The sequence below is a fragment of the Kickxella alabastrina genome (genome assembly GCF_025024165.1).
Source record: "Kickxella alabastrina strain RSA 675 chromosome Unknown BX661scaffold_31, whole genome shotgun sequence".
In the NCBI taxonomy this organism is placed as follows: domain Eukaryota; kingdom Fungi; phylum Kickxellomycota; class Kickxellomycetes; order Kickxellales; family Kickxellaceae; genus Kickxella; species Kickxella alabastrina.
In genome coordinates, this window is record NW_026251502.1 from 143,420 (window position 1) to 160,474 (window position 17,055).

The 17,055-nt window shown below is 47.6% G+C and overlaps 5 protein-coding genes across 5 annotated transcripts; 3 read left to right on the plus strand and 2 right to left on the minus strand.

Annotated features, from left to right (window-relative positions):
• Positions 1 to 759: 759 nt before the first annotated feature.
• Positions 760 to 5,263, plus strand: BX661DRAFT_173420 (DNA topoisomerase; the record flags this gene model as incomplete). The annotated part of the gene is given in 7 exon segments (XM_051533868.1): positions 760 to 811; positions 962 to 3,378; positions 3,431 to 3,697; positions 3,712 to 3,959; positions 3,992 to 4,304; positions 4,506 to 5,084; positions 5,135 to 5,263. 7 exon segments carry the CDS (start codon positions 760 to 762, stop codon positions 5,261 to 5,263), a joined length of 4,005 nt encoding a protein of 1,334 aa, XP_051388967.1.
• An 849-nt stretch (positions 5,264 to 6,112) lies between these two features.
• Positions 6,113 to 6,554, plus strand: BX661DRAFT_68558 (uncharacterized protein). The gene has a single exon (XM_051539412.1). It carries the CDS (start codon positions 6,156 to 6,158, stop codon positions 6,441 to 6,443), a length of 288 nt encoding a protein of 95 aa, XP_051388968.1. The 5' UTR covers positions 6,113 to 6,155; the 3' UTR covers positions 6,444 to 6,554.
• A 2,587-nt stretch (positions 6,555 to 9,141) lies between these two features.
• Positions 9,142 to 10,209, minus strand: BX661DRAFT_173421 (uncharacterized protein; the record flags this gene model as incomplete). Its single annotated transcript, XM_051533869.1, has 1 exon — positions 9,142 to 10,209. One exon carries the CDS (start codon positions 10,207 to 10,209, stop codon positions 9,142 to 9,144), a length of 1,068 nt encoding a protein of 355 aa, XP_051388969.1.
• Positions 10,210 to 10,712: 503 nt separating this feature from the next.
• On the plus strand, positions 10,713 to 12,800 carry BX661DRAFT_188564 (NPL4 family-domain-containing protein). The gene is given in 5 exon segments (XM_051537437.1): positions 10,713 to 10,844; positions 10,872 to 11,377; positions 11,392 to 11,482; positions 11,578 to 11,751; positions 11,790 to 12,800. The coding sequence occupies 5 exon segments, from the start codon at positions 10,800 to 10,802 to the stop codon at positions 12,708 to 12,710; spliced, it is 1,737 nt and encodes a 578-aa protein (XP_051388970.1). The 5' UTR covers positions 10,713 to 10,799; the 3' UTR covers positions 12,711 to 12,800.
• Positions 12,801 to 15,331: 2,531 nt separating this feature from the next.
• On the minus strand, positions 15,332 to 16,527 carry BX661DRAFT_156669 (Metalloenzyme, LuxS/M16 peptidase-like protein). The gene is made up of 2 exons (XM_051533278.1): positions 16,129 to 16,527; positions 15,332 to 16,001 (listed from the first exon to the last, which is right to left on the minus strand). Exons 1-2 carry the CDS (start codon positions 16,459 to 16,461, stop codon positions 15,468 to 15,470), a joined length of 867 nt encoding a protein of 288 aa, XP_051388971.1. The 5' UTR covers positions 16,462 to 16,527; the 3' UTR covers positions 15,332 to 15,467.
• Positions 16,528 to 17,055: the final 528 nt, after the last annotated feature.

A 17,055-nucleotide genomic window follows, 5' to 3' on the forward strand; every position in this document is an offset into this window, starting at 1 on the left:
GCCCATCCCTTCCAACCGTGCACGTATCCACCTTCGTCGCCGTTTATTTGCAAAGGGAAGGGGCAATGTTGATCTGAAGATCACAATAAACAGCCAGATTCGTTGATTTAGCGCAGTCATTTTTATTCTGGTGGATTAAATTTAAATTTGCAGAAATAATACACAAAAGTGGTGATGGGAGTCGGTTTTTTTGCCTCTGCACTCAGCCTTTTTTGTTAAAGGGAAAGTAGGGGGGAAACCAAGCTCATATTCAACAGCCCTAGCGACAGGCATTTCTGCAACACAGCCTGAGCAAGATTACCCATTCAAGCTCAAGCTCTCCGCTGATCCTAATCTCCAGGCAGCCGATTAAAAAGTTTTACTTTCCACTAAAATTATCGCTCCTGTTTACTTTTACGCACAGGGGTTCTGAGAGGTTTCTATCACAACCGTATAACGTAAACATACCGACAGGCGCAGGAATTTCAGCAGTTTTGAATTGGCGCGCGTTCAGTTTCCAAAAAAAAACCGGTTTTCCGCTCTTCCATTTGCACAAAAAACCGTCATTTTCATTTTCGCGCCAAATTTTCATGTTTCCCCTTTCCAATATTTTTCTGTTGAAATTCTTTCATGTTTCGCAGCTGTCTAAACAAACACATTTTATCACCTTTCCACGCGTCTACATCACTTTATCTCGCTCAAACTCCCATCAAAAGCATTGTTATTCACGCACGCGCCTTCCGAGCACATCAGTATCAGCAGCTGCAGCCAACCAAAGCCATGTCAGACTACGAGTCCGATGGGTCGGCCTTTAGCCTTGATGCCTCTGTAAGTAAATTGTCAAGCGAATAATGCTCGAGCGAGTCGCATAAGCAGCACAACGCATGGCCAAAGTCCCAATAAAATATCATCGCGCTCGATGCTAATTTCATTTATTTGCTACATTTGTTCAACAATGTCGGTTTTCTTGCGCCTCAACTAGCCAGCCAAAGTGAAAAAGACCACCGAGTCTTCCTCCGCGCAGCAGCAAAGCCCAAGCCCAAAGCAGCAAAGGCCGCTTCCGCTTCCACCTCCGCAGCAGCAGCAAGCCGCAATGGCCCGAGCGTCGAGGAGATTTACCAGAAAAAGACACCCATTGAGCACGTTCTCCTGCGCCCCGACACTTACATTGGCTCTGTCGAGCCCACCAATGACAAGATGTGGGTCATGGACCCCGCCACCATGCGCATGGTCTACCGCGAAATCAGGTACACTCCCGGCCTTTACAAGATTGTCGACGAGATCCTGGTCAATGCTGCGGACAACAAGGCGCGTGACCCGACGATGAAGAAGATTGAGATTACCATTGACAAGGAGAGCGGGGTTATATCTATTTTGAATGACGGCAAGGGTATTCCGATTGAGATCCACAAGGAGCAGCACGTGTATGTGCCCGAGCTCATCTTTGGCCACCTGCTGACGTCGTCAAACTACAACGACACCGAGGAGAAGATCACTGGTGGCCGCAACGGATACGGTGCCAAGCTGTGCAACATCTTTAGCAAGGAGTTCACTGTCGAGACTACCGACATGACTGCGCAGAAGAAGTACGTCCAAACTTTCAACGATAATATGTCCAAGATTGGCAAGCCCAAAATCACAAAGTATGCGCTGAAGAAGGAGTATACCAAGATCACCTTCTGCCCAGACTACGCAAAGTTCCAGATGACGCACCTCGACGACGACGCATTTGCCCTGATCACCAAGCGCGCCTACGACTTGGCAGGTTGTGTAGAGGGTGTCAAGGTATTTTTGAACGGCGAGAATATTGCCCTCAAGAACTTCAAGTCATACGTTGAGCTGTATCTCAAGCCGCCCGTGTCCGCCGACGATCCCACCCCGGCCAAGCCACAAGAAATCGTGTACAAGCGCTTCAGCGACCGCTGGGAAGTTGCGTTTGCTGTGTCCGAGGGCCAATTCAACCAGGTGAGCTTTGCCAACGCCATCAATACCATCCGCGGGGGCACCCACGTCAATTACATCGCCGACCAGATTATCAAGAAGTTTATCGCGTCGGTGAAGAAGAACAAGGTCACCATCAAGCCGCACCAGGTCAAAAACAACATGTGGATCTTTGTCAATAGCAAGATCGGCAACCCAACTTTTGACTCACAGACCAAGGAGACCCTGACGCTGCGCTCGTCTGCATTTGGATCCAGTTGCGAAATCGGTGAAGACTTTATGAAGGGTGTGCTCAAGTCTGAGCTGAAGGAGCTTGTCGACCTGATGATCAAGCGCAAGGACGAGCGCGATCTCAAGAAGACCGATGGCACACGTACTAGCAGACTCACAGGCATCGAGAAGCTTGACGACGCCAACCATGCCGGCACGCGCTACAGCAAGGACTGCACGCTCATTCTCACCGAGGGAGACTCTGCCAAGACGCTTGCTGTCGCCGGGTTGGGGGTCCAAGGCCGCGACAAGTTTGGAATTTTTGCGCTGCGTGGAAAGCCGCTCAACGTGCGCGACGCGCAGCCCGCGCAGATTCTTGGCAACAAGGAGTTCACTTACATCAAACAGATCCTGGGCCTGAGGCACGGTGTGAAGTACACATCGACCGACCAGCTGCGCTATGGTCATGTCCTGATCATGGCCGATCAGGACGTGGACGGCAGTCACATCAAGGGCCTGCTGATCAACATGTTTGACTCCATGTATCCGGGCCTGCTCGATGTCGACGGGTTCCTGCAGCAGTTCATCACGCCCGTCGTGCGTGTAACCAATGTGCGGAGCAAAGAGCGCAAGGACTTTTACACGGAGGTTGAGTTCAAAAGGTGGTTCGAGCTGCAGCCCGACTTGGGGAAGGGTTGGACCATCAAGTACTACAAAGGTCTGGGTACTTCCAAGGACATCGACGCCCACGAGTACTTCCGCAACCTCGAGTTCCATCGCAAGTCCTTTGACCCGCCGGAGAGCGAGGACCGCATGCTGGTCGACATGGCGTTCAACAAGGGCAAGGCCAACGAGCGCAAGGACTGGCTAGCCTCGTACCAGCCAGGTGTTTACGTGGACAACAATAAGACCTCGGTTGGGATCGGCGAGTTTATCAACAAGGAGCTCGTGCTCTTCTCAATGGAGGATAACAACCGCTCAATCCCTTCGGTCGTCGACGGCCTGAAGCCCGGCCAACGCAAGATCCTGTGGACATCGCTTCAGGCCAATCTGGTAAAGGAGATCAAGGTGGTCATTTTGCAGGGAAAGGTCACCGAGAAGGCCATCTACCACCACGGCGACCAGAGTCTGATTTCTACGATCGTCGGCATGGCGCAGGACTTTGTCGGCAGCAACAACATCAACCTGTTAATGCCCGAGGGAGGCTTGGCACTCGCCTCACCGGCGGCAAAGATGCGGCCAGCGCTCGTTACATTTCGACGTACCTGCATAACATTGCTCGCATGATTTTCCACGCTAGCGACGATGCGCTTTTGGAAACCTGACCGACGACGGCAAGACTGTCGAGCCGCGTTGGTACATGCCGGTGATTCCCATGGTGCTGGTCAATGGCGCCGAGGGCATTGGAACCGGATGGAGCACGACTATTCCCAACTACAATCCGACCGACATTATTGCCAACATCCGCCGCATGATGAATAAGGAGCCGCTCCAAACCATGGCGCCCTGGTACCGCGGCTTCCGCGGCACTATTGAGCGCACGAGCACCGACCGCGTGCGCACCTGGGTATCATTGAAAAGACCTCACCGACCGAGCTACAAATCTCCGAGCTGCCGATCCGCACTTGGACGGAAAGCTACAAGACGCAGCTGAACGCCTGGATGGCCGCCGAGAAGGGCCCGGCGATCATCAAGGACTTCCGCTACAATGCGTCGACACTCACGGTCGACATTACGCTGACGCTGACTGAGGAGCAGATGAGCAAGGCCGAGCAGCAGGGCCTAGAGGAGCGCTTCAAGCTGGCATCCTTTATCACCACACTAACATGGTGTGCTTCGACCGTGAGGGCCGGCTGCGCAGGTATGCTACGCCCGAGGAGATCATCGAGGACTTTTACCCACTGCGCCTGCGCTACTACCAGCTTCGCAAGGAGAACATGGCAGAGAAGCTCGGCCACGATCTTCAGATGGCGAACAACCGCGCTCGCTTCGTCATGGAGATTATCGAGAAGAAGCTGATCGTTAACAACCGCAAGCGTACCGACCTTATCAAGGAGCTGCGCGACCGGGGCTACGCTTCTATACCCAAGGCCATCAAGCCTGTGGTTGCCGGCGACCCCGACTCGGAGCAGGGTGCGAATTCCGATCAGCCATCTGACTACGACTACCTGCTGGTGATGCCCATCTGGAACCTGACTCAGAGAAGGTTGAAAAGCTACTGAAGGAGAAGGACGCCATTCAGAAGAAGCTCGAGTATCTTCTTACCCGCACGCCCATCAACCTCTGGTCGGATGACCTGAGGAGGTCGAGAAGAAGTGGAACATCATGGTTGAGGAGTATGAGAAGCGTCTGATCGACGATGAAAATAACCGCAGGAACCAGGGCGCTGGTGGGAAGGGCAAGGCCAAGGCCAAGGCGAGAGCGGCACCCAAAAAGGCGACATCCACCCCACTACCACTAGCGCAGCGGCCAAGCGCAAGCTGGAAGCAGTGGAGATCGAGGATGGTGACAGCGATCTTTTGGCCAAGCCCGCGGCCAAGGCTGCAAAGACTGAGGCTGCCAAACCGCGGGCAAGGGCCAAGAAGGAGGAGTCCAGCATCACGCCTCTGGCTGCATCTGCGTCCACTGTGGTCAACACGACAGCGCCGATAACATTGGGATCTGATCTGGATGATAGTGACGAAGATGTCGCCTCGTCTATATTCAAAAGAACGACGGAGAAGAAGATGGGCACTGGAAACGGCACAATCAAACAACCAACTCTGGGCGACATGTTTGCGGCGAAGACGACCAAAAAGCCCGCGGCAAGCAAGGCTTCGACAGCAGTAACATCATCGGTTTCATCGACGGTGGCGACAGCCAGCTCTTCAAAGCCTGCACCCAAAAAGAGAGTGCTAACAAAGAAGAAGATTGCTGACAGTAGTGACGAGGAGGACAACGCGGCAGGGGATGATGTTATTTCAGATTCAGATTCGGGTGCTGATGTGTCGACACCGCCGCCTAGGGCGCGGACCGTGCCTGCCAGCGGACTGCAGCAGCAGCCAAGAAGCCCGCGTATGTGGACATTTCGGATGACGATTCGGCCGACGACTTTGCTGCTGACGACGACTCGGACGATTTTGAGCTGAGCTGAGTTGAGGTTAATTGTAATACATGGGGATTTTAATTTCTGGTACCTTTAATATTATTTATGCAAAATGCAACAGATCAGTTATTAATTATTTAAAAGTTAGCCTTTCGACAGCCACATACGCGCCTATCGATCCAAGACATACAGAACCACATGTTCATCTTTTCTCGATTTCATTGTGTTGTTGCTTTTGATTTATTTTATATATATTTAATAATGCTTTTTAATTTTGCGCTACATGTTCAGCCACTAGAACAATGTTGTTCGTTGTTATTTGTCGTGCTCTATAAATGTGGTCTAATGATATATTCAGTCTTAAAATTACTTAACTGAAAAGGGCAGCGTGTGGGCACACTGTAACATCATGTATTCTTGATGTCAGCAGCAATAACAGAAATGTATATAGTGGCATGGGGCGATCTTGATTCTTGAAAGGAATAGTGCTTGAATGTGTGTTGGCACAATAATTGTTGTAATTTTGATACTATTTCTCGTGCTTGCCACACAGTGTTTACTATTATTATTCCATAGTTGTGAGAGCAGCTCTATTGTAAGAATAATGCGCTCAGTCAAAAAATTTACGTTGATAAATAAATTTCAAGCTTGAGCTAATGTTTTCAATTATTTAGCTATAAAGTTAGCACATATATAATTGCTTTTATTTGACTGATATGTTGTTTGCCGACTATTAAATAAAATACAATGAGGTCGGGCCACGCGTGTGAGTTTTCCGGGTTTTTATATATATGTAATTCAGATTTATAAAAATGCTGTATTCAAGTTTTTGTCTATCGTTTAAAAATCATTATGATATTTATATTTGCTGTCACCACTATTTATTCCCTACCCTTCCAAAGAAATATTGCATTGAGTTGTCAAGACTAACTCTTCCATCATGTACATATTTAGCTTAATGTTGCAGTACGGCTTTTTACAGAGCACATTCAGTCTCCCATATGGCGGGTACTGTGTGAAGCCGCAAAACATCAGCAGCATAATTTTAAATTCAGACAGCGCAAACGCAAGCATGTTCTGCGTAATTGGAAAATACTCCACTGTGATAAACTGGCTCGATCACAGCAGCAGCATGGTGGCCAAACAGTGCACAACACAAGATACATTCACGCACGACCTTGCAGTCGAGGTGTACACGAGGGCGTCTCCACTCATGCGATTTGTTTGAGGAAAAACAATATTAGCGTCCAGTTAGTCATACGGATTGCACGGACTTGGACGGAGGGTGTGGTGTGCTGGGGTGTCTGATCAATTCAAGCCCTTTCTCAAAATAATTGTGCCTTCGGGAATAACATTGGCAGACATTGCAGGTGAGTTGAAAAGGGCGTCTCCAGGATTGGTGGCAGCTGCCACATCAAATAAGACGCTGCTCAGTTTGTACTGGCGCGGGTATCGTCTCAAAGCCCGGTAGAGGTTGACCATGGGCAAAATAACTATGGCCTGCACTTGTTTCCGCATACTAGAGATAATGGTTTGTCTGTATGCGAGTATGACAGCGAGCTACCACCTTTGTATTCCGAATAATATGTCCTCTTGTGATACATGGCTATTTATATCATGATCCTGGTTGCAGGGATATACTGCAAGCTAATATTAACAAAAATGTTTCTCACCTTTTGATTTAAACATAAAGCAAAGCGTCTAGCTGCTACACGTGCCTAATCATGAGGTTGAACAACACGTTCAATTGTTCTTTTTCAACAATTATGTGTATATATTTTTGCTCTTAAATATTTTCAAATATCTGGATTGTCAAAAAAATGAACAAAGTGCTTTGGACAAAACCCGCTCACTATAGTTTTTTGTTTGCATTCAAAAAATAATAAAAAAGTTGAACAATCGAGTATATCGGGATGCCCACATTGTTTGAAAAAATGTTTCTTTTTTCTTTTCTTTTGGAAATCGGAGTAAAACTTCATATATGCATATATTGAGAATCTAAAGTCATAAATTTGTGTAAATGCAGTCAAAAAACTTAATTGCGAACTCCTCCGCTTGGTATGCATTCCGAAACTTTCCGAGTCACAAATGAATGGCAAAAGAATAAAAGTTCAACTTGATTAGTCGTATAAATACAAAGAAAAATTCACCTTAAAAATGCAATTTTAGTTTTGTAACTTGTCTTTAACATCATTAACTACCAGTCATTCTCAATTACTTAATACCACTAATAATATCATCAGCCATGGCCTTATATATTTGTCAATTTTGCAGCTCGTGGTACGACAACAAGACATGGTACGACGGTCATTTGTATACAACCCACAAGATAATCAGCGACACTAGTGAATCGTCGGTCACATTATCTACCAGAGTCATGAACAGTACTAATATGAAATCGAGACACAAATCGTGGGCTCGCAAACTCCGGGCATTATTTTCAACAAAGTCTCGAATATAAAAAATTAGTTGTTTTTAAGTAGTTTCAAATTAACATGCGGTTTTGAAACAAAATAAAGCACATGGTGTAACCACCCTTAAACTATGCATTTAGGTATGTGCAAATTGACGAAATATACACTTTTTCTCTCCGCCAAAAATAGCCAGAAATCTCCACTTCAAAAAATAGTGCAAATGGGAGAATATTGTGAGGAGAAAAATGGAAACGCTGTTTTAAAACAGACATTTGGAAAACATTGAAAACATAAAGTTAAATTAATCCTCTCCGCATTTGTATTCATCTATTTTTTGCGGTGGAGTGAAAAATCAACATTTTATTATTTATTTTACATTCCTTAAAGCACACCGCGCCCAAATTTTCTTTATGGTCTTGACGGACAATATAAAAGCGCAAAAAATTGCCGCCTTTGAAAAAACAACTTTTACAAATCAATATTAACAAATATCAACTCACTTTTTGCATACCATTTTGACACTATTATAAATTATAAATTATAAATAAAATGCAGACTATTATTGGAATTTTTGCTCTGGCCTTCTGCGCTATTGCTTCACCCGTTCTTCCTCCCATTGACCCTCACAATCCTCTGACCAACCCTGCTACCAACAAGGACCTATTCTCACCAACCCTGCCTGGCTTTTCCCCAATGGCAACAACAACGCTACTCCCGAGCAGATCCAGACTATCCAGAACCAGATGATTACTCAGAAGAACCTTGAGGCTTTTGCTGCCCAGCTCGCTGCTCAGGCCGGTGTTGCGCCCCCTGCTGGAATTGCCCCTGCTCCTAATGCTAGCCAGCTTCATGCTCAGGCTCAGGCCCAGGCCCAGGCTCAGGCTCAGGCTCAGGCTCAGGCCCAGGCCCAGGCTCAGGCTCAGGCTCAGGCTCAGGCTCAGGCCCAGGCTCAGGCTCAGGCTCAGGCTCAGGCTCAGGCTCAGGCCCAGGCTCAGGCTCAGGCTCAGATCCAACTTCAGGCCCAGCTTCAAGAGCAGGCCCGTGCCCAGGTGCAGGCTCAGCTCCAGGCTCAGCTCCAGGCTCAGCTCCAGGCTCAGGCCCAGGCAGTTGGTCCCATTTTCCAGGTTTCGACCCTCAGACCGCCAAGGCCGCCGTTTCCCAGAAGGTTTCTGCTGCTGAGCAGACCCCCGCTCAGGATTCTGACCCAAGGGCAGGCAGTTCTACCACCTCGACAGCAACGACGACGAGATTGTCTACTAAGGAACCCATTCATTATTTGCATTTGCTTGATAACTAAATAAATTATTTTTATATTAAAAACTTGCACCTCTTTGGGTACTAGTTGTCTTATACTTGACCCAATGTGCGCCGATACCAGCTCTACATTGTAAATTAAAAACAATTTTTTTTACAAAAAAATATAAATTAGGGTGTTGGTCTAACCGTATGCAATAAATAAATAAATTGAAAAAAATGTTATACATGTAAATGACATTTGGCGAGGGGCGTGTTTCAGCATTGATACTCGCCTTTGCGCTCCATCATAGTGTCAAATCCATATGCCGCATATCCATGGGTGAATATTCCCAAAACGATTCCTGCACATGCTTGCGAAGCAAACTCATCAAACCTGGTAAAGAACGACAGAATATAAAATATCTGCCAATGATGCAAATGCAATTGATATCGGTATAGCGGAAGCGGTCCATTGGTCTGAACATTCAAGTAATGTAGGTTCTTGAGCCTTTCCTCGATATGCACTTTTTTCTGCTCGCATGATAGTGAGTTGATGCGCTCTTGACGCTCGGGTTCCATGGGCATGTTGAGCAGAGCTCTGCTAGTGCTAGCTGGTCCAACCTCGCTGTTTGTATCACTGAGCTCCCTCGATTCCGCATATTTTAAGGCTATTGGGCTAGGCACATTGGTACTGTCGCCGTTGCTGGGCAGCTGCTCTGACGGCGAGCTCAATTGCTCGGATGCACAAATGGCATATTGCTCTGCCCGCTCGCGCAGCTCCGCCAGCTGGATGACCTCTTCAGCCTGGTGCTCGCGGCGGCTCTGCGCGTTGCGCGACGTAAACAGGACCAGAGCAGCGCGACGAGTACGTTTTTCAATTCCTAGCCCTTCCGGGCAATTGTCTATGCAATGGTGATGCAGCTGCTTGACAAAAGCCGTCGACCAGACGCTTGCCGTTGCCAGCACAAACAAGGGCAGGTACCATTGCAAAATCCCCGCCTTGTACGACCAGCGTATGTGAAATCCGGCAGCCACAAGAACCGCCACCAGTCCAGCCAGGTTTACTGCCCATGCAGCTTTGCTCCAGGAGCGCCAGCCGGGCAGACTCATGCGCATAAATGGCAGCTCGACCAGACCGCAGTAGCATAAAAGGCCCACAAAGTAAAAGACCAGGGTGACCCAGCCAAACGTGTGTGCATAATTTCCCAGCGTAAACAAAATATAAGAGTAAATCAACCCGTTTGTCACGTCGTCGAAATGATCGACAATGCTCTTGAAGTCGCGCTCGAGATCAAAAAATGCGGCCACCAGGCGATAGACCAGCGGGCCGACGATTATGAGCATTATGTGAAGAGGATATAGCGGACAAAGTGAAACGACACAATTGTGGCTGCTCCGTGAAAGGCGTCCTCGTGCAAATAGCAGCCGCTCACAAAACTGTGATCCGTTGGGACAGTCTCGTTTGCACCCATGTATGCTTTGCGAGATAGGAAAATGGGTGTGTGCGTGTCTAAAAGAGAAGCGTAATACAAATAGAACTAATGCAGGAATACCAAAGAGAGAAGGGAAAGAATATAAAATTGCTGAAGCCGGGGGGCTTTGTCAGTTGATTTGGGCGCATGTTTGAGATAACGCAGCAAGCTTGTATGCGTGTATGTGGGAGGTAAAGAAATTAAAAGCCTCATTTGTGAGTGACGTCGAAGCCTTTTTTGTTTTTCTCCACAGCACGAGCCGAGTCGGGGTGTCTTTTCTTGTCTGATCCTCTGATCACGGTTCGCCACAAAGCTTCAAAGCTTCAAAGACCAGCAACAGCGACGTAAGCAAAAAAAGAAAAAGCCAGGCGGCCCCTTCCATTCGCATTTCTCTTTTTCACTTGCGCATTTTTATTTTTCTCGCTAAATTTGTACAAAAGAAATAAAATCTAGACAATTACAATGATTATCCGCGTAAGGTCGCACGAAGGCATGCATCGGGTCGAGGTAGGGCTCACGGACACACTCGCACAGCTCTTGCAGAAGCTCGCACCCATGATGAATGCACCAACACCAGACTCCATCATTTTGACTCGCGAGGCCGGCAGCCAGCAAATGCTGGCGGATTTTGAAAAGAGCCTGCTGTCTCTGGGGTTCAAGCATGGCGACATGCTCTTTGCCTCCGTAGCCGCGTCTGCGCGGCCCAGTGTTGAGCCCACAAGCACACACGCAACCACTAGCAGCACTGCATCATTTGTGCAGCAGGAGAGCGTTGACAACCAGCTGGAGAAGGACGACGGACTAATTAAGCGCAGGCGCGACGGTGGATTCTGCAAGCATGGAGCGAATTCAATGTGCGAGTACTGCATGCCCATTGAGCCATTTGACGCTGCGTATCTGGCAGAGAAGAAGATTAAGCATATGTCGTTCCACGCGTATCTGCGCAAAGTCCTTTCCGAGAACAAGATCCGCGGAGACATTAGCAGCAGCCTGCCAGTGAATATGCCGCTGCCGCTTGAGGATCTGGACTACCATGTCAAGTCAATTGCAAAAGTGGGCATGCGCAGTGGCCCGAGGGTATCTGCACTAAGTGCCAGCCATCTGCAGTTACTTTGCAGCGGCAGCCCTACCGCATGGTGGACAACGTAGAGTTTGCAACGCCAGCGCTCATCGAGAGACTGCTGACTTTCTGGCGGTCGACGCGCTGCCAGCGCTTTGGGTTTCTGTATGGCGCTACGAGCGCTCGAACGACGTGCCGCTTGGGATCAAGGCCGTGGTCGAAGCCATATACGAGCCAAAGCAGGCATGGGAGGAGGACGGGATAAAGCTGGCAATTGACTCGCCCGAATTCGATGCCGAAATAGCCCACGCTAATACGGCCGCCGAGCTGTGCGGACTCAAGGTTGTCGGCATGGTCTTTACCGACCTTGAGTCCACAACGAAGCGGGCAAGGTGCTTTATCGCCGACACGCCAACTCGTACTTTTTGACGTCCCTCGAGTGCCGACTGGCCGCATACATGGAGCTCAAGCACCCGAACGCCTGTCGCTGGGCGCGCAGCGGCCAGTTTGGGAGCAAGTTTGTCACCTGCTGCATAAGCGGAAACCAGGACGGCGACATTGATGTGACAGCGTGGCAGCTGTCGAACTCCGCCATGGCTATGCAGGCTGCGGACCTGATCGTGCCCAGCAGCGTGCCATCCAAGATGTGCGTTCAGGAGCCGACCAAAACTCGCTACGTGCCGGATGTCTTCTACAAGTATACGAACGAATACAACCTGCCCGTCACGGCCAACGCAAAGCCGGCGTTCCCCGTTGAGTACCTGCTGGTCAACCTGACCCATGGATTCCCCAACGAGCCAAACCCGTTGTTCAAGAGCGAAGGCCCATTTTACATTGAGAACCGCGAGCACTTGCACCAGGTCCAGACACTAGGCTTGGTCAAGAATCATATTGCCGGGGCGCAGGGATCGCTCGACAAAATGGCCGCGTTGCTGTCGGATTTCCACTTCTTGGTGTACCTGAGCAGCCTTGATATTCTCAGCGCAGACAATGTCAAGCTCATTGGGCGCATAATCACTGCGGAAACACCCGAGATGTCGGCACAGCTTACGGATGAGCTTTTGGCGTCAGATGGCTGGCAGACATTGTCGCTTATGCTCCAGGAGGCGTCGGAGAGTGACTTGAACCATGGAGCGGGCTCGGCTATGGACACTGGTGACTCTAGCGATGGGTTTAGTAGTGGAGCTCAGAATACTTCATCGGCTGGCGGCGGCAGTGGTCATAGTAGCAGTCCCTGGGCTTGCCGCCACTGCACGTTTGAGAATAGCCCAGCAAATGATTCTTGCGACATGTGCGCGTTGCCTAGAGACTAAGTTATGTGCCGAGTTTTAGGGTATTTTTTCTTACAGTGTATGTGTGCATATTTGTGGTATTTTATTCAATCGATTATTTTTTGTAGTCTTTATTTTAAAAAGAAAAAAGGATATGTTGCACGTCAAGTACACAAGTACTGTGTATATGGTGTACTCATGTACTTGTGTATATGTCGGATGGATAATTGGACCAATACTCACAACTATAGTTTTACTAATGTTGGGGACCGCGCCGCAGTATTTCATTTGCAAAATTCTTTGCAGTAGCAGCTCACTTGCAAAGCAATGTGCTTGGGCTGTAGCACGGTTGCACGGATTTGAACTTTTCAATATTGCGCATAAGCCAAGCGCCATTAGGCGTCTGCTGCACTCCAATACTTGCAGCCAGCAGTTTGTTTTCAGCCGATAAATGCGCAAATGCAGCCGCCCCTTTTTGCTCGTCAATGGCCATACCCAGGGCGGTTTAACTCTGGAGTTTTGGTCGGAAGAAACCACACGAGCTAGTTGATCTGCGTCTGCGTTGTGCTTTATTGTTTGGGTGAGTTTGGCCACCAACGAGTCAACATTGTCGTTGGCATGGCATGTGCAATTGTGGTTTGAAGATTAGACATGGAAATACCGTAAATGCCATTTTGGTTCAGGCATCCGTACAGAGCAATAATGCCAGACTTGTACTGCAAAGCTGCTCCGCTGTCGGCTGCAGTATTCTGAAAGACCAAACCTGGCAGTCAATGCGCGTGTAATTGCGGGCAGCGGCTGTTTTTGGATTAATGTATTTGTCCCAATACACAACTAGATCATCCCTGTTCAACCTGCGCAATGCCCTGATTTTCTCATTTGTCGCTATGAAATTAAACACAGCGTGTTTTGCTCGTGGCCAGAACCCGCCGGTGTTTTTTTTCAATACTGACCAGGGCACGCCCTGGCATGCGCTAATCTGCGTTTCTATCTGCGAGGTCAGCTTGCGCTCATCATAGTTCACGAGAGCTTGGCGGAACTCGTCGATAAACCGGTCAATGCGCATTGTGGCATACACTGGGTTAGACTCCCCTCGACTGAAAACGACAAGATGGATCTTCCAACACCAAAAGATATATTTTCTGCGCCGACCGAGTATCCCAGATACTCCACGGTGCGCAGCTGGCTAAAGTATGCAGAGTTAACGAGGTTAAAAAGCACTGTGCCTGCCGCAGTGTCGTGCGCATTGGATAATTGGCCACAGTATATTTGGCTATCACGGCGCTACCTTCTGGTCCTTGTCGGGCGCTGTTGTTGTTTGGATGTAGTGGCCCGGAGGAATATCGCTCACTGAATTGTTTGAGCGTGCAAAGGTTGGGATAACGAGGGGTATTATACTCACGTTGTTGTCCGCATGGCCTCTATCACGTCCCTCTTCTGCATTCTTCCGTAAAAAGTCATTTTTGTGTGCGAGGTATTGAAAATACACGCACATATAGTCTGCAAATCTGATGGTGTTAGGCTGGTCATTGCTTGGATCAAGGTTTCAGTATCCCAGATGTGCTTATTATTGATGCTGTGGAAATTACCCTTGGCTATTTTTTGTGGCGAATCCAACCTGGCAATATCGTACTTGTGGCCTAATTCGAACAAACTTATTTCGAAAAGCCGCTTATCCACGGTTATTGTGCCTTTAGTCTATCGATTATAGCGCATATAAGGGTTGTTTTTGTGTTTTGGAAGCCGTTGACGGCGATAATTATGGACGACTCTTGCTTGGAAATATTGATTTCTATGCCAAAACACATGGCGTCGTAAAACTTTTCACTGATGATTAACTCAGCGTACATAATATAAAGGTCGTGCAGGGCAGCTGAGCGCGGTGACTTGTTCATATCTGGTATATCTATTTTCGACATGATACTTCCGCGCGAGGATATCCCAAACCATGTCTCGTGCTGTACCACTTGTTGGTGGATCTGATAATCCTGGGTGTTAACTTTGATCTGGCGGGAAAACAATTTGAAAGAGCAGCAGTACTCTGCGTAAACCGGGCTCTGAGCACGCTTGGCAAGTGAACATTTGGCAAGGGAAATTCAAACTGATCAGTGCAGGCTATGTTATTTTCGAGCGCGCCCCGGAGGGCATGAGGAAGATTGTCGAGATGGAACTTGATGCCAAAATGCGTTTCTTCACTAGTACATTTCACTTTGTCATGTGTCTGAGCTCCGATAAGCAGAACGTAGTTGTGCGGGTTTATATAGCCGATGAACTCGCTAATAAAACTTTGGTTATATTTGACCGGCACTTGGGCTTGTGAAAGTATGCGGGCAGGCTCAATACACTCGTTGTGGCAGTGTTCGGCAAGCTCACATATCCAGCTGACAATATCATCTGCAGTCCTGGTATTAAAATCAAACAATTTTATGCAGGAAAGCTCGTCAAAGTACCATTCCTTGAGACCCTGTTTGGTGACCACGTGCAGGTACACAAAGACAGCACGGACAATTTCCTCATAGTAGGTTATTCCATCGTGGGTTGCATATAGGCGGATGTGCAGAAAATTGAATTTGTCGTAGATACTATTTTCTATTCTGGCATCTATGCCGTTTGCCCAGCCTTGGTGCTTAAGGAACTGCAGGAGCGATCCTTTGCCTTGCCGGCTTAACAGTGAGCACAGGTAGAGTTCGGCACCTGATGCATACTGGGATTTGGTTTCTGGAAATGCAAATACAAGCTTGATATAGCAGTCGTTGGAGACAGACTCGAAATGCACGATTTTGCCCAAGTGGTTGCTACTCAAAGGGTGTGGGTTGGCAGCAGGGGTTTTGTCACACCCTTGCTTTCAATACTGGAAAACATGGACACAGCCCATTCCGTCAACTGGTCAAGACCATGATTGCCATATATGACCAAGTTCATTATATCTGCGGAGTAAAATTTTTGGTAAAAATTGACCAGCTCCTGGTGCAAATCAAGGCCCAACTTATCCGCCGACCCCTTTAGCGTCCCGGTGTTTCCATTTCCATATATTGCATAGGGGTGTGTCTGATCAGTGATAGCCTTAAACATAATGTATTGCCGCCATGAGTCCATCCTCGTGTATAGGGTGTGTTCTGAATCCACTGCATGCAGTTCCCTGTGGACACTGTCGGCATTGATCAGGGGATCAATAAAGAAACGCGAGAAACGGTCGAGGGCACCCTCGAGGCCGCTGTTGCTTACGTCAAAGTGGAAACATGTATTTGCGTTGTCCGTGTAAGCATTGGCTTTTCCTGAAAACTCGGAGAGATATGCCCTGTACCCGTCCTCATCAGGATACTTTGCAGAGCTCTATGCATAAGATAAAGATAAATGTGTGGGTTAATTTAAATGAGTATATTTATGTAGGGACACACTGCATTACATTACCACAATGTGGAAAGTGAATTTGTATATATATATGTGAGAGATATCTTACCATGAAAAGCACGTGCTCAAGTAAATGAGCCAACCCAGGAAGTTCTGGCGGATTAGCCATATGACCGACATTAACACTGAGCGCAGCTGCGGCCTGCTTGGCATCAGGGTTATGCACACACACAGCAGTTAGATTATTGCTCAGACGGACCAATCTATACTCGCAGCTACTATCCGTTATGTCCTCAAAACCCCCACTAACACCAATAAACTCTTGATATGGTAGATGTAGCTTGTAAGTTAACCGAGATTCGAACCCTGTTTTCCAATCAGCAAGGACTTCCCTATGTTTAAAGTTGATATTTGGTGTGTGGTGTGTGGAATTAAAAGACATTATTAAAAAGGTGAGACTAAAAAGAGGAATAAATATATTAGAAAAATAGTTTTATTTTTTGTATGGATAAATAAAGTAGACTAGAAAAAGATAAAAACTATGTTGTGTTTGTATACTCTTTATGTGTGTGTGTCCTTTTCAGTATTGTGATTCTTTTAAATATTGATTTTATAAAGAAAATATCTGTGGTGCCCAACACACATTTCAAGCCACTATCTTCCCTTTTCAAGAATCAAGATCGCCATCATGGCCACTATACACATTTCTGTTATTGCTGGCTGACATCAAGGAATACCATGATGTTTACAGCGCTGCCCACACAGCGCTGCCCCCTTTTTCAGTTAAGTAAGTAATTTTTAAGACTTGAATATATCGATTTAGACCCACATTTTTATAGAGCACGACATATTTTTTTTTGTGAGGTGTAAAAACCAATTTTATTTTATTTTATTTCAAAACTTGCAAGTTTATATTTCGGCAGACGTGCCACTCATCATCTATAAAGAAAACAACAACAGAAACTATGGCACTTAGACGCCGCTCTCCAGGACTCCCCTACAACCTGGGCCTGGAAGACAACTTTACTGCATTTAC